General features: G+C 41.5%; 1 protein-coding gene across 1 annotated transcript in view; it reads right to left on the bottom strand.

The window, feature by feature from the left end:
• Positions 1–13,177, bottom strand: part of LOC115082132 (vasoactive intestinal polypeptide receptor-like) — a gene marked incomplete at its 5' end in the record, with an annotated part of 152,367 nt that extends 139,190 nt beyond the window's left edge. Inside the window, one exon of the mRNA XM_029586389.1 lies at positions 13,070–13,177. Coding sequence (XP_029442249.1) covers positions 13,070–13,177 — 108 coding nt within the window. The remainder of the gene's footprint in view (positions 1–13,069) is intronic.
• Between the last annotated feature and the right edge of the window lie 216 nt (positions 13,178–13,393).

Below are 13,393 nucleotides of genomic sequence, written 5' to 3'. Positions count from 1 at the left end.
GGTTTGGCTGGGGGGGAGGGGGGGAAATCTGATTGTTAAGATATGTGAATTGGAATCGTTTCTGATTCCAATTCACATCGCTAATTTTTTTTTTAGGGAGGCCCGCACTGCTAAAAAAAAACCCCACCTGACCCTTTAAATCAACCCCCCTTAGCCTCCCCCACCCTCCCGACCTCCACAAAACCTTTTAACATTACCTGATGGTCCAGGGGGGCCTCGGGGGACGATATCCCGTTCCCAGGCATCAGCTGCGCTAAAATAAAATGGTGCCGATGCCCCTTTGCCCTTACCATGTGACAGGGTATCCGTGCCATTGGCCGGCCCCTGTCACATGGTAGGAGCACTGGATGGCCGGCGCCATCTTTAAAGATGGCGCCGGCCATCTTTACTCATCAGCCACTATTATACTATACTCTGTAATAGGGGCGTAAGCACACATATACTGGAATTTTAAAACATTCACATAAGTGTGCACATACTATTTAAAATAAGCCTAGTGCTAATATGTGCACTCTCAAATTTAAGTGGTTATACAAGAAAACATTATTAGCATATCTTTCCTTAGGTCTTGTCAGATTTTCCATGCACAAGTGCTTTATTTGGAGGTTTAAAATAAGAGTTGCTTGTGCTTGGCCCATATGCTCACATATATTGGCTTTTTAAAGCGAGCAACTCCTAAAATTCACTCTTAAATGTATAGTTTATTAGGTCATTTGAGGTTAAGCAAGATCACTATGTTCTTGCTCAGTCAACCCTGAATGAGGCCTTCCCTCAGACGTTCCTATTAAAGTGGCTCCGATAGCCTCCAGTATTGAAAATTCTTATTAAAACTAAGACCGCTGCTCAAGTCTTGTGGGAAGGACATACATTATTCTACACTGCAGATCTGTCTAAAACAACCATCGACCGGAAGATGCTGATAGGCTTCTAGGAGCCTATATGGGCTTATCTTCCTGGCATGGCTGCATTCTTATCAATGCCCTTCTCCTTCACCACCAGTTTCCATCACTGTGCCTTCCAGCTTTCTGTGTCATACGCTTAGAATAGATTACCGAAGTCAGTGCATCAGAGCCATTCTCTAGTCACATTCAAAACCCGTCTAAAAACTCACCTTTCAGAGGCTGCTTTGAACTCCTAAACACATTTCTACAATAAGGGGTAGATTTTAAAAGAAGTGCGAGTGCTACCCGGCGCGTGCACATGTACGCTCGCTTTTACAACATGTGTGCGCAGGCGAGCGCATGTTATAAAATCGGGGGTCGGCGTGCGCAAAGGGGTGCACAATTATGCACCTTGCACGCACCGAGCTGCGCTGCCTTCCCCTGTTCCCTCCCCCCTAGCCTGACCTTCTCACCCCTTCCCCTAACCTTTCCTCCCCCTAGTCCTACTCTAACCCCCCCAAAAATGTTTAATTTCCCTTTTGCGCCTGCCTCTGGGCAGGTGCAAGTTGCGTGCACCGGCCGAATGCTGGTGAGCAATCCCATGCACAGCGGCAAATGGCCACTGTGCCTGGAGCCTCTTACCCCCCCCCCCCCCCCCCCCCCCCCCCAGATCACCCCACCCCCTTCCTGCCCCTTTAGTAAAGCCCCGGGACTTACACGCATCCCAGGGCTTTACGCGCGTCGCTGGGCCTTTTGAAAATCCTCTGGATTTATGCGCGTAACCTTTTTAAAATCTAGCCCTAATGAACTTACCATAGCTTCTAGCTTGTTATGTATGTTTCTCCTAATTAGAATGTTAACTCCACAGAGCACAGTATGTCTCTTATGTATACCTGTACAGCACTGCATATGTAGTGCTTTATTTTTATTTTATTTTATTTTTATTTAGCTCATGCCTTTTAGTTGGTTGCTCAAGGGTAGTTATATTCAGGTACAGTCAGTATTTCTCTGTCCCCAGATGGCTTACAATCTAAGAGGTACATTTACTAAGCTGCGAAAAGCAATTAAAGCACAAAAAAACAGCATTTATCATGCATAAAACGCTGTTTATTGAACGATAATCGCATATCATGGAAATACTGCATGATATTCGAACCAAAAAATCTGCCTCTATTGAAATTTGCTGTTTTACATGCATTTGCATGCATAACATTTACAAATGCATGAAAAACAGCAAAGCAGAAAATACTCTGGAAGGAAAAACAAGGAGGATAAAAAGAAAGACAATTTTCTATCCATCTTTTGAGAATACAATGCATTCCATAATACAACTTCCTCACGCTAAACAATAAAGAAACTACAATGATGGGGACAGAGAGAAATAATAGGAGATGATAAAGAAATTAATAAAGGAATAACATTAACAAGAGGACACTTGTGAGCCTTTAAATTAATATTAATCGACATCTAAGGCACCGTGGGAACTGGAAGTTAATACTCTCCTAGCATTCAAAAATGATTTAAGCTACTCAGGAGAAAAAAAGACAAAAAAATCAGAATGATATGGGTATCGTAAAATAAATGTTGCTCCCAGATCTAAAGTATCTTTCCTCAAAGCAAGGAAACCTCTACTTCTTTCCCGGGTAACTCTGGAAATATCAGGAAAAATTCTTACGTTCTGACCATAAAAGGAAGCATTCAAATTTTGAAAATATAAAGATAACATAACTTAGGTCAGAATCGGAAATCAAAGAGTTGTTCTTTCAATAATTTCTGGACCTGTTGTCTCCAAAAATTCAGTCAAATTTGCCATAGGAACATTATTGGTGACTGCTTGATCTACCTGGATTAAAGAGCGATATGAAATTGGAAGAAAAGACATCTTATTATTATTAATGGAGAGAATCTTATCAGATAGAACATGAAGAACATCAGAAAAATATCTTTATACAGTCACCAATGGCAATTCCCCCATAGTTTTAGGAAAATTCAAAGTTCATAAGTCAAGCCTTTGTGTAAAATTTTCCAGAGAGAGTGAACCATGTTCCTGGAGCATGGTGATTTGTACAGATTGAATCTTCACTATATCTTATTTTAGGCTATCCATTTAACACCAAAACTTTAAAGATTAAATTAGAAGAAACACTAATACACTCTGACCACAAAGACTGTGTAACCGCAACTACAGAATGGCTGACGAGCATGAGTAAACTGGCTGATGACATTAACCCCATAAAAACAATACAAATACAGAAGCCTAAGAGAAAAAATCCATGGTTCAACGAGAGAATTAAGGAAGTCAAACAAAATCTGAGAAAAAAAGTGGAAAAAAGACAAATCAGAGGAAAGTTTAACCAAATTCAGGAAACATCTAGCCTATTACAAAAAAGTAATTCTTGAAGCAAAAAAACAATTCTTTAGCTCAAAAATTGAAAAAATTACAAATAACCCCAGAGCTCTATTTAACATAGTAAAAAATTTGACTACGGATAAAACAGAGGAACGCCATACCCCTCAAGAGAATAAATACAATGAAATCGCACAGTTTTTCTCTGACAAAATAACTGACCTCAAAGCTAAGATACTGATATCAACAAAGCAAGAAATTAAGATGCAAAAAAGAGATGTGACACCATGGTCCAAATTTGATGAAGTATCACAAATCGAAGTGGAATCCATGATAAAAAATTTGAACCCCGCCCCTCATAAAATTGACACAATTCCCACCATGGATATAAAAAAACTAGCTGACATAACCTCCCCTACTATAGCAAAAATAATTAACCTATCACTTAATGAAGGCCTTATGCCAGACTCTCTTAAGGGGGCTATAATTAAACCAATACTGAAGAAAAAAAACAGCGACCCAAACATCTTGAGTAACTATAGACCTGTTTCAAACCTACCCATGCTCGCTAAATTAATAGAAAAAACGATACAAAAACAACTAGCCGAACATCTAGACAACAACAGCATACTTTACCCCTCACAACACGGCTTTAGAAAACACTATAGTACTGAAACATTACTTATCTCTCTAACAGACAATGTATTACGTGGATTTGACAGTGGGAAACACTACATCATGATATTATTAGACCTATCAGCAGCATTCGACACAGTAAATCATAACATACTACTAAATAGGCTTGAAGAAATAAGACTTCAAAACAAAACAATTGAATGGTTCAGGTCCTACCTAAACAATAGATTCTTTCAGGTACAGATAAAAAACACTATTTCAGACAAAATCCAGCTAAAAACCGGAGTCCCCCAGGGATCAGCACTTTCGGCGACTCTATTTAACATTTACATGCTGCCCCTATGCCACCTCTTAGCCGGCCTAGGTATCATGCATTACATATATGCGGACGACATTCAGCTAATTTTACCAGTAGATGAAACAATTGAAAAAACGTTGAACCTAGCAATGATATACCTAGACATAATTAAACAACTGCTGTGCCAAATGGAACTAGTAATTAATATTGAAAAAACAGAATTCATACACCTTGAACGAAAAACAACTGAATTAATCCAGAATCCCATCAAACTCAGAAACAATCAGATAGTGGAACTAACCGAAAAAACTCGAAACCTAGGAGTAATAATTGACAATGAAATCAACCTCAAACAACACATATCATTGAAAGTCAGAGAGGGATACGCAAAACTAATGGTCCTTAGAAGGCTAAAACCACTACTAACCCAAGCGCACTTTCGAACTGTTCTTCAAGCACTTATTTTCGTTAGCACAGACTATTGTAACACACTCTTCCTTGGATTACCACAATCAACATTAAGACCACTCCAAGTATTACAGAACTCTGCAGCCAGAATCCTAACTGGAAAAAGCAAAAGGGACCACATCACTCAAACTCTTGCCGAATTACACTGGCTGCCAATCGAACAAAGAGTACAATTTAAAACACTTTGCACAATCCACAAGATAATTAATGAAGAAAATACTGATTGGTTAAACACTGCATTAAGACTACATGTTCCCCAAAGAAATCTCAGATCAGCAAATAAAGCCTTACTAATCATACCCTCCATAAAGACAGCTAAACTGACACAAGTAAGGGAGTGAACACTGTCATTAGCTGGCCCTTTATTATGGAACTCAATGCCACCCGAAATAAGACTAACGAAGGAGCAAAAACTCTTCAAAAAAAGCTTAAAAACATGGCTTTTCAAAAAGGCCTATTACTTCCCGATTCATCCCTTTCTGTTCCACTAACCCTCCCCTTCCTCCTGCTCTCTTGTCCGCTCCTCTATCACCTCTCACCTTAAAAGCTCAACTAACACTCCTTTCATCGTAAAGTAAACATCTATATTACATTTCATGTTCTACCAATCTTCCAGAGTCTCTCTTGATATATCCGACTTATATTATATTCTATTAACTGAGACCAAAATGTAACTAGTTTTAGTTTTTAGTTTTCTAGTTATATTGTAAACTTGTAAATTTAGCATTCGGAAGTGTTACATGTATTAAGTTGTTTAAGATGTAAACCGGAGTGAAGGCATTTTGCTATACTTCGGTATAAAAAAGTCTCTAAATAAATAAAATAAATAAATATTAAGATTTTAAAAATGGTTTGGACAAGTTCCAGAAGGACAAGTCAATAAATTGTTATTAACCCAGTGAATTTAAGAAATAGTCACTCCTTATCACTGTGCAATGGCAACATGGGAACCATTTACTGTTTTGGATCAGTGCATCATTTATCTGTGTTCTCCTAATTTATTTTTCTTACTGCACCTCATGTATGATATGCTTAGACATTATTCTATTTTCCTTGACATCAGTCTACCACAGATCAAATGTGAGCATAAAGGACCGAAGATTAACTGAGGAAATAGATATCACAGGAAATTCCCAGATGATTCTCAACCCAATCTTAGTCTAGTTTTCAGTCTATACACAATCAATATGCATGAGATATATCTATATACAGTGGGAGCAACACATGCAATTGTGTCTCTTGCATATTCATTGTAGACATCCTGAAAAATGGCCTGGCCATGCAGATCCCAAGGGCCAGGATGAGAACAGCCGAGTTAAAAAATAAAGTAATATGAATATGGGAGAAAAACAATCCATCCAGATGCAAAGTCAGTGGATACTCCGCACCAGCAGATTTTGAACACATTTTCAAGGTGAAAGTACAAGTGTGCTTTTGCTTTTCAAACTGCTACAGGTGCATAGTTCCTATAAACATTTCCTATAAACCTGTATTCTCTATGGGTTCCATTCAATGGAAAATAATGCACATAGATTTGAAAATGAAATCAATGCACATTGTTTTCCTTTCCCAGCATAAATATTCCCCGAGGAACACCACTTCATAATGAAGCTAAAAGTATGCACACACTTTTAGCTGGGTTAAGGGTAAGCAATTATCAGACAGCCCATCTACCCAGGTAAATGACTTGAAAAGTGTCCTCTAAATTGTTTAAGTGATGTTTCCTTTCAAGATATTATTACATTCTCTCTGCCAGGGAAGCTTGCTTGCTTGATTGTGTTATTTCAAGCTTATTTCCTTTTGCTTGGGTGCTTGATTGTATCTTTGATATTTCTTTCTTTCTGGTTAAGAGTATGATAGATCCATTTCCTTCTTGGTTTGTAGTTGAATAAGGTTTATTAGTTTGAAGTGCAGTGTGACTCATCAAAGGGCTTGTTGGAAAGAGCTGCTTGAAAAACAGATGAATAGAAAGGCAAGAGGAGGACAAATCTCAGTCTTGAGGGAGTTGCTATTGAAGCAGATGCTGCAGAGTTTAGGACTTGGCGCTGGCTGATTAAGTGGGATCTGTATAATTTGCTGAACTAAACTATTTCTTGCTGCTGGGAAGGTTTCTTGTTTTGCACCTTTTGAAGCTTTGCCTGACAGATTCATATCTTTTGAAATCTAATGCTCTCTGCAAGGAAAGTTTGCCTGATTGTACTTTTTGTGCCTTTCTTCCCTTTGGAAATTAGGCTACTTTGAAATTTCTCTCTTTCTGGTTGAGAATGCAATAAATCAGATTCCTCCTTTGTTCTCCCCCCTCCCCCCCTCCCATGCACCCAACCCGCACCCCAACTCCATCCCACCCCTTTCTCAGATCAAAAGTTTATAGAATAACTCAATTAGGGGACTGGGTGAAAATTTGCATAACAGGAGCCAACTAGTAATTTGCAATATAAGCCCTCATTCAAACTTGGTGCATATAGAGTACTGCCTACATAAGGGGTTTGGGATTATAATTGGGTATATCAGTATCAATTTGTGGCCTTACACAAATAAGGCAAAAATAACCTTGACCAAAATTAGAAGAAAAAGTACATCTGTTAGATATCTTAGGGAAACAGATTATAATCATATATTTGGATAAATTATATTACTAGTCATCAGAGAAAGTACTGGTGGGTTGTTTTTATTTTAAATAAAGAAGGGGCTAGTTAGTAAATGATTTAGATCAAATTTTTGTCATTCACAAATAGAACAAATAATTAAGTTAATTTCTTGGGGAGCTTGATTGGTAGTGTCATATCAGATCTTTGTGGTAATTATTTCAAGTCCTGAAACTGAAGACAGGGTTGTGACTGGAAACAAGGCCTAGAACAGAAGACAGGACTATAACTGGAGGCAAGGCCTGGGACAACAAGGACAGAATGAGATTAGGACTCGACCAAAGGAACTGAGCAATGAACAAAAACACATGAAATAAGGAACTAAATTACAGCAAGTATCCTTAGATAAAACAAGATAACACAGACAAGAAGGCCTGAAGAGCACAAGGCAGGGAAAGAAGGCTGAGGAGGCTGCAGGACAGGGCTGAAAAGCGGAGGCCACAGGACAGGGCTGGAAGGCCAAAGAGGCCACTAGATAAATCAGGAGCAAGAAGATCAAAGTGGCCATGCAGCAGCGAGGAAAGCAAGGTAGGCCAATGCAAGGAGACAAGGTGACTTGATGAAGAGGCTCCAGGTTATGGGAAAGGCTGGGCTAAATAGGGCTGGCCTTGATGAGTCATAGTAGCAATGAGTATGCAAGAGCATGGCTCTGTAAGGGCCTCTGCTGGTGGGGAGGTTGCTTAGCAGCCCAGATCATAGCAGGGATCTACACTAAACTACCCACCTCCATAGATTTATAAATACATATTGTAATCTGAAAGAATAAGATAAGACATTTCATATATTATAGCAACTACAAACAGATTCTGAGTGTGGAGGTGGAAGTTAAATTCTTCAGGCTAGCAATCTTTACTTGCAAGACACTTGAGAAAAAGTTGGTAGGATTTTCAACAGGTACCAAAAGCTCCCAACAAGTGAAGGGTGGCCAGAAAATATATCACCACTGCCAGTATTTCTACTGCTGTACAGACAGATGTCTGGAATCACAATGAGGAACTGGCTCAGTGTGAAAGATTTATGCAGGTAGATTTCCTCAAGAAACAGGTGGCAGAATTCAGAGAAGAGGTGGCAAGACTGAGAAGCATCTGGGAGAATGAGGTCTGCATCAATGAAATGCTTATCGAGATGCCAAAAAATGAAATTCTCAAGCAAAGTGAAAAGTGTATTTGGACTATAAGATGACAGTTGGACCCAGATCCTATTCCTATTAGACACTACATCCTAACTCAAATTCCCTATACTTGAAGATATGGTATATGTAAAGGGGAAAAAAAAAACATCAAAGAAGACTTCTAGAAACAAGCCAGGCCAGGCCTCTGTACAGAGTTCCTGTGCCGGCTTGCTGATGGGGATGGTCTACTGTCTACCTGTGTTGTCCTGCTGCCTATTTCTAATGCCCTCCTCGATGCTCTGCCCATATTCCAGCCTCCTTGATGCAGTCTCTAGTCATGGTCCTGCTGCTGTCTTTGCTTATCATGTCTCATCTTCTGCTCCTGCTGCTGGTGTCTCATCTCATCATGCTGCTGCTTCCATGCTGGTGTCTCATCTTTTCTCATCTCATTGTGCTACTGCTGCCTCCATGCTGGTGTCTCATCTCATCTCATCTCATTGTGCTGCTGCCTTCATGCTGGTGTCTCATCTCATCTCATCATGTTGCTGCCTCCATGCTGGTGCCTCACCTCATTATGCCGCTGCCTCCATGCTGCAGTGTCTTCTCCTGGGGCTCCTGCCTCCATGCTGTGCTCTTTCGTCCTAGTCCTCCTGCCTTCTTTCAACATGGACTGTCTGGGCTTTCTTGTAGAACTCTGCTACCTTGGCTCTTAGGCTGAATGCACTCTTTCAGTATGGACTGTCTGGGCCTTGTAGAACTCTGCTGGTACTCTAGCATGCAGTATATACTTGTTAGCCAAGGATCATCTGATCATCCTCAGGTATCTGGCATCAGATCCACAAACCAGGGGTAGCAGCCAGTCTGTGGAAGTCTGCCTGGTCCCAAGCAACAGCAGGCCTCATAGCTGTCTGCTCTGGGGATTCTCTATCTTACACAACTCCATCACTCCTCCTCAGTTGTCACACAGCAGCTGTCCCATTGTTTGAGCCGGCTGTAAGTAGACAGAAATACATAATCTTGAGGCTGCGTAGTGCACAAATGATGTGGCTCCTGTTAGTAGCTGAACCTGTCCCCTATAATCAGCTGGAGCTGTGGCCCCCAATCTATGCACCCATTACTTATGCTGCTACCTAGGGGCAGATAATTTGATGGCCTAATCTGGCAGCCTGTATATATGGCAGAGTAAGCCACAAGTGAGGGGGGGCCTTGTATGGCAGGCTCTACGTGTAGTTACTGGGATAGGTTGTACAGATAAGTGCTGAAGTTGTCATCTGTCTAGAAAAAGATAACCCCTGATAGGGATGCTCACAGCCTCTGGCCATCCCTGCCCCCAGCTATCATCAACATGCTGGCACAGAACCCTCCCCTCACCCTTTTATCAGGAGAACCTGATAGTAGTTGCCATGAGGGCACCAGAGGCCCTGCCATCCCTGCATCCCCAAATTCAGTGGACATCATCTTAAACTGCCCCACACACACACACACTCAAAAATGCCACTGCCTCCCTGGCATTTGAAGTCCTTCCAAATAGGCACACCCCCAAATACAAGTAGAAATAGGACCACTCCAGTTATTGTGTGGAAGAGCCTCAGGTATCGGGGTGGGAGTGGTTTACACTACAGGCAGATATGTTCTCATCTGGAAAACTGCTCCATGAAATTGGAGTTCAGACACTGCCATTTCCTCCAACCATGTCTCTCAACTCTATTAATGCACAGGTTAAGGCCAAAGCAGAATATTAGGTTAAAAAGCGTGAGGCCATTTTCTCCCCATCTTACACATTCACATATCAGAGGCATCCATTGCAAAGCGTGGAAGCAGAGGCTTGCTTGTGTCACAAGCCAGTGTGCGCTAAATGTGTGCACATACAACACATGCTCTGGTGTATGCATTGTTCAGGTAAGTAAGGGAAGAACAAGCTCTACATCACCCCCAGACACTGATAAAGAGAGAGGCTAACACAGCACGTAACTCACACAGACCCATATATGTATTCTGTCATTGTTTGGAACAGATGACCTCCAGTATTTAGGTTACCTACCCAGTCCCAATTGTGATATTCCCAAACAGTTCATCATCAACCAGTAATATTGTCTGTCTCAAGTTTGTCCTACCTTGTAATGATGTTGTCTGAGTCATTACGCCTCAAAGAATATTGTCTTCACCTGGCAGCATGACAGATATCTGTCCAAGGCATTTATGATAACAACATATATGAGCTAAAGACAGGGGCCCCTCCAGCACTCAGGTGGGCCTAAATTCTTGACTTTCTACATAACCACACTGTAACTGAACAAGCCATAATGCCTACCTTTGGGAGTAGCTGGCCTATACATTTAGCACATTGCCAAGCTTTGGATAGAGGCTGTTTGTGGGCTCATGAGGGCTTGGCCTGACAACCCCTTCTCCAGCCTTAATGCTGTGCACAGAGTTGATGATTGAGAGTCTATCAAAACACCTGCCTTGGTCTGGGTATCCACAATATGCAAAATGGTCATACACCATAGGAGATGCATTCTATACATCTACTCTGCTGTAATGGCCATAAGTCATCCCAGCCATGTGGACAAGCAAGAGCCTTAACCAGAACATACCTGAAAGTTGGCGACTCTGCTTGGAATGTGACCATTCTGCAAGATTCTCTCCCTGGGAGTCTGGAGCTTAGGTGCTTTAAGGGTGGCCACAGATAGGATAAGGAGTGTAACAGCTACTACCTTTTTGAACTAACCAACTACTCTGCCTATTTTGCATGTACCCTCAGAAAGCAGAACAACATGACTAGCCCTGAGCTGAACAGGCTAAGGTCCAAGCAGCACACTCACATCTCTATATTTCCCAATGGCTACCTGTAACATGTCAAGCTAGGTCCTTAGCTTAAAACACAGCTTTGCCTTGGGTTCAATGAGGGGAACCTTTTATTAGGTGACATGTTGGCGCTGTTATATTCATCTCCCAACTTACTGTGACCTATCCATTCCAGAGGTGGCTTTCAAAACATGTGAAGGCATGACAGCATCCTATTCCCAATCCAGCTTTCAGATAGTCAGCCCAGCATCCTTGTCTAGCCTCCCCAAGCTGCTAACATAACCAAGGCCCTCACCATCTGTACATGAGATTTGACAGGTTGCTTATCTAGTTGTAGCAGGACCCAGTGGTGTACGGTAATGTGCCACCCCAATGACCTATGAGAAGTTACACATTGCCACTATCTTTGATGTGATTTCCAAAAGGCTTTAAGTGAAGGGCTAGGTCAGCAGTCCGATGTCAGCACTGCCTCTGAAACAGCTGAGGCAGTGCTATCATTAGTGTCTTTGCAGGCCCATGTGACATAATGCATCAGATGTACAGGTGCATATCTTTAGATGCACACAAATGTCAGCTATGGAACGTGGCTATTAAATGGCAAGTCTGTGATTGAGACCTTAAACTTTCAACCTGTAGCTATAGGCTGTGCCTTTAAGTAACTGAGTTACTTGTGATTTATATGATTTCTAGAGCAGTTGGTCTCCATATTATATGATTTCTAGTGCAGTTGGGCTCCATGTTCAAGGCCATGCCGGAATTCCCTCATAATTAAGCCACTATCTCGCCCATAAGTGAGGCCTAGGTCAGGGTCCAAGGTGTGGTGCCGCCAAGCAAGGCGGTGCAAGGTAGGGCAAGCTATGTACTCTGTGTTGCCAGTCCTACACGAACACTACTGTAAGACATGGCTCTTTTAGACCCACTCTCAGTCAGAAAACATTAGTCCAGCCACATGTAATCACATTAGGTTTAATCTTTTCTTTGCGTACACATTTTCTACTACAGTCTTTTGCTCCTTTGTCAAGCTGTGGCCTTATTAGCCCTCACTGAGTGGGTCAGAGGAGCAGTGAGTAAAAGAAAGATAGAGAGGAAACACTCTGCTGGGCTATCTTGCATGGAAGGGGAAGGGGTAGTTGAGGCCTACCAGGCAAAGAAGCATTGCATGGTACAAACTTAGGGCTATATTTTCAAAGAGATATGTGCATACAAATAATCATATATGTGTGAGTAAGAAGCCTGTACTCGCATAATCGGTATTTTAGAAAAGTTGAAAGTACAGACATACTTTATATTTTAAAACATGCGCACTTGAAGGAAAATGGCCAGTTTGACCTATTAGTCTACCTGTTTGCCCAGTCAATCTCAAGGGCATCCAGACTGGCTCTTTAGCCTGCACTCTCCCCCACCCCACCCCACAACACACACAGTTTACCCATATTCCTCACCTAGTTGTTTTAGGCCTAAAACAAGTTTTCTTCAGATTAGACTTAATTAAGAACAGACGTAAATAACTGCAGTTAAAAGCCCGGCGCACACTGTGTGTGGGAATGGGATATAAAATCCGGATTTACATGTGCAAATGTTGGTCCCACCCCGTAAAGTTCCTGACACGCCCTAACTCATCCTCTTTTTCCGTGCATTGACTTGCTTGCACATGTGCATACATGCGTGTAATTGGGCCGTTTTAAAATACGAGTTGCTCGCGCTCAGCCCAGATACATATATGGGCCTTTCAATACGAGCAACATTTAAAATTCACCCACAGTGTATAATTTAAAGCAAATGCCCTTAAATTTCATTTTGGGGCCTTATTTCAGAAAGAATGGGCATTAAAATGAGCAGCTACAGTTACATACAATGGACTTTAACAAGTGCACTTACCTCGCATGTCAGAAAAGATGTCAAAGAATACTGGACATTGCATCACCACAGTTTGCCCTATAGTTGCTGAGGGCCAACAGGTAATGTTATCAAATATCTTTCCACAACCTGGAAAACAAAATCAGAAAAAGTTACTAGGGTATGCTAGTGTGTGGATTTCCACACTTATCATAATGCTTCTGTATCGTTCCATGGTGAGACCGCACCTTGAATACTGTGTACAATTCTGGTCTCCACATCTCAAAAAAGATATAGTTGCAATGGAGAAGGTACAGAGCAGGACAACCAAAATGATAAAGGGGATGAAACAGCTTCCTATGAGGA

The sequence above is a fragment of the Rhinatrema bivittatum genome, unplaced genomic scaffold (assembly GCF_901001135.1).
Source record: "Rhinatrema bivittatum unplaced genomic scaffold, aRhiBiv1.1, whole genome shotgun sequence".
In the NCBI taxonomy this organism is placed as follows: domain Eukaryota; kingdom Metazoa; phylum Chordata; class Amphibia; order Gymnophiona; family Rhinatrematidae; genus Rhinatrema; species Rhinatrema bivittatum.
The sequence above is the reverse complement of the archived record's forward strand: the minus strand, read 5'-3'. Positions and strand labels throughout refer to the sequence as shown.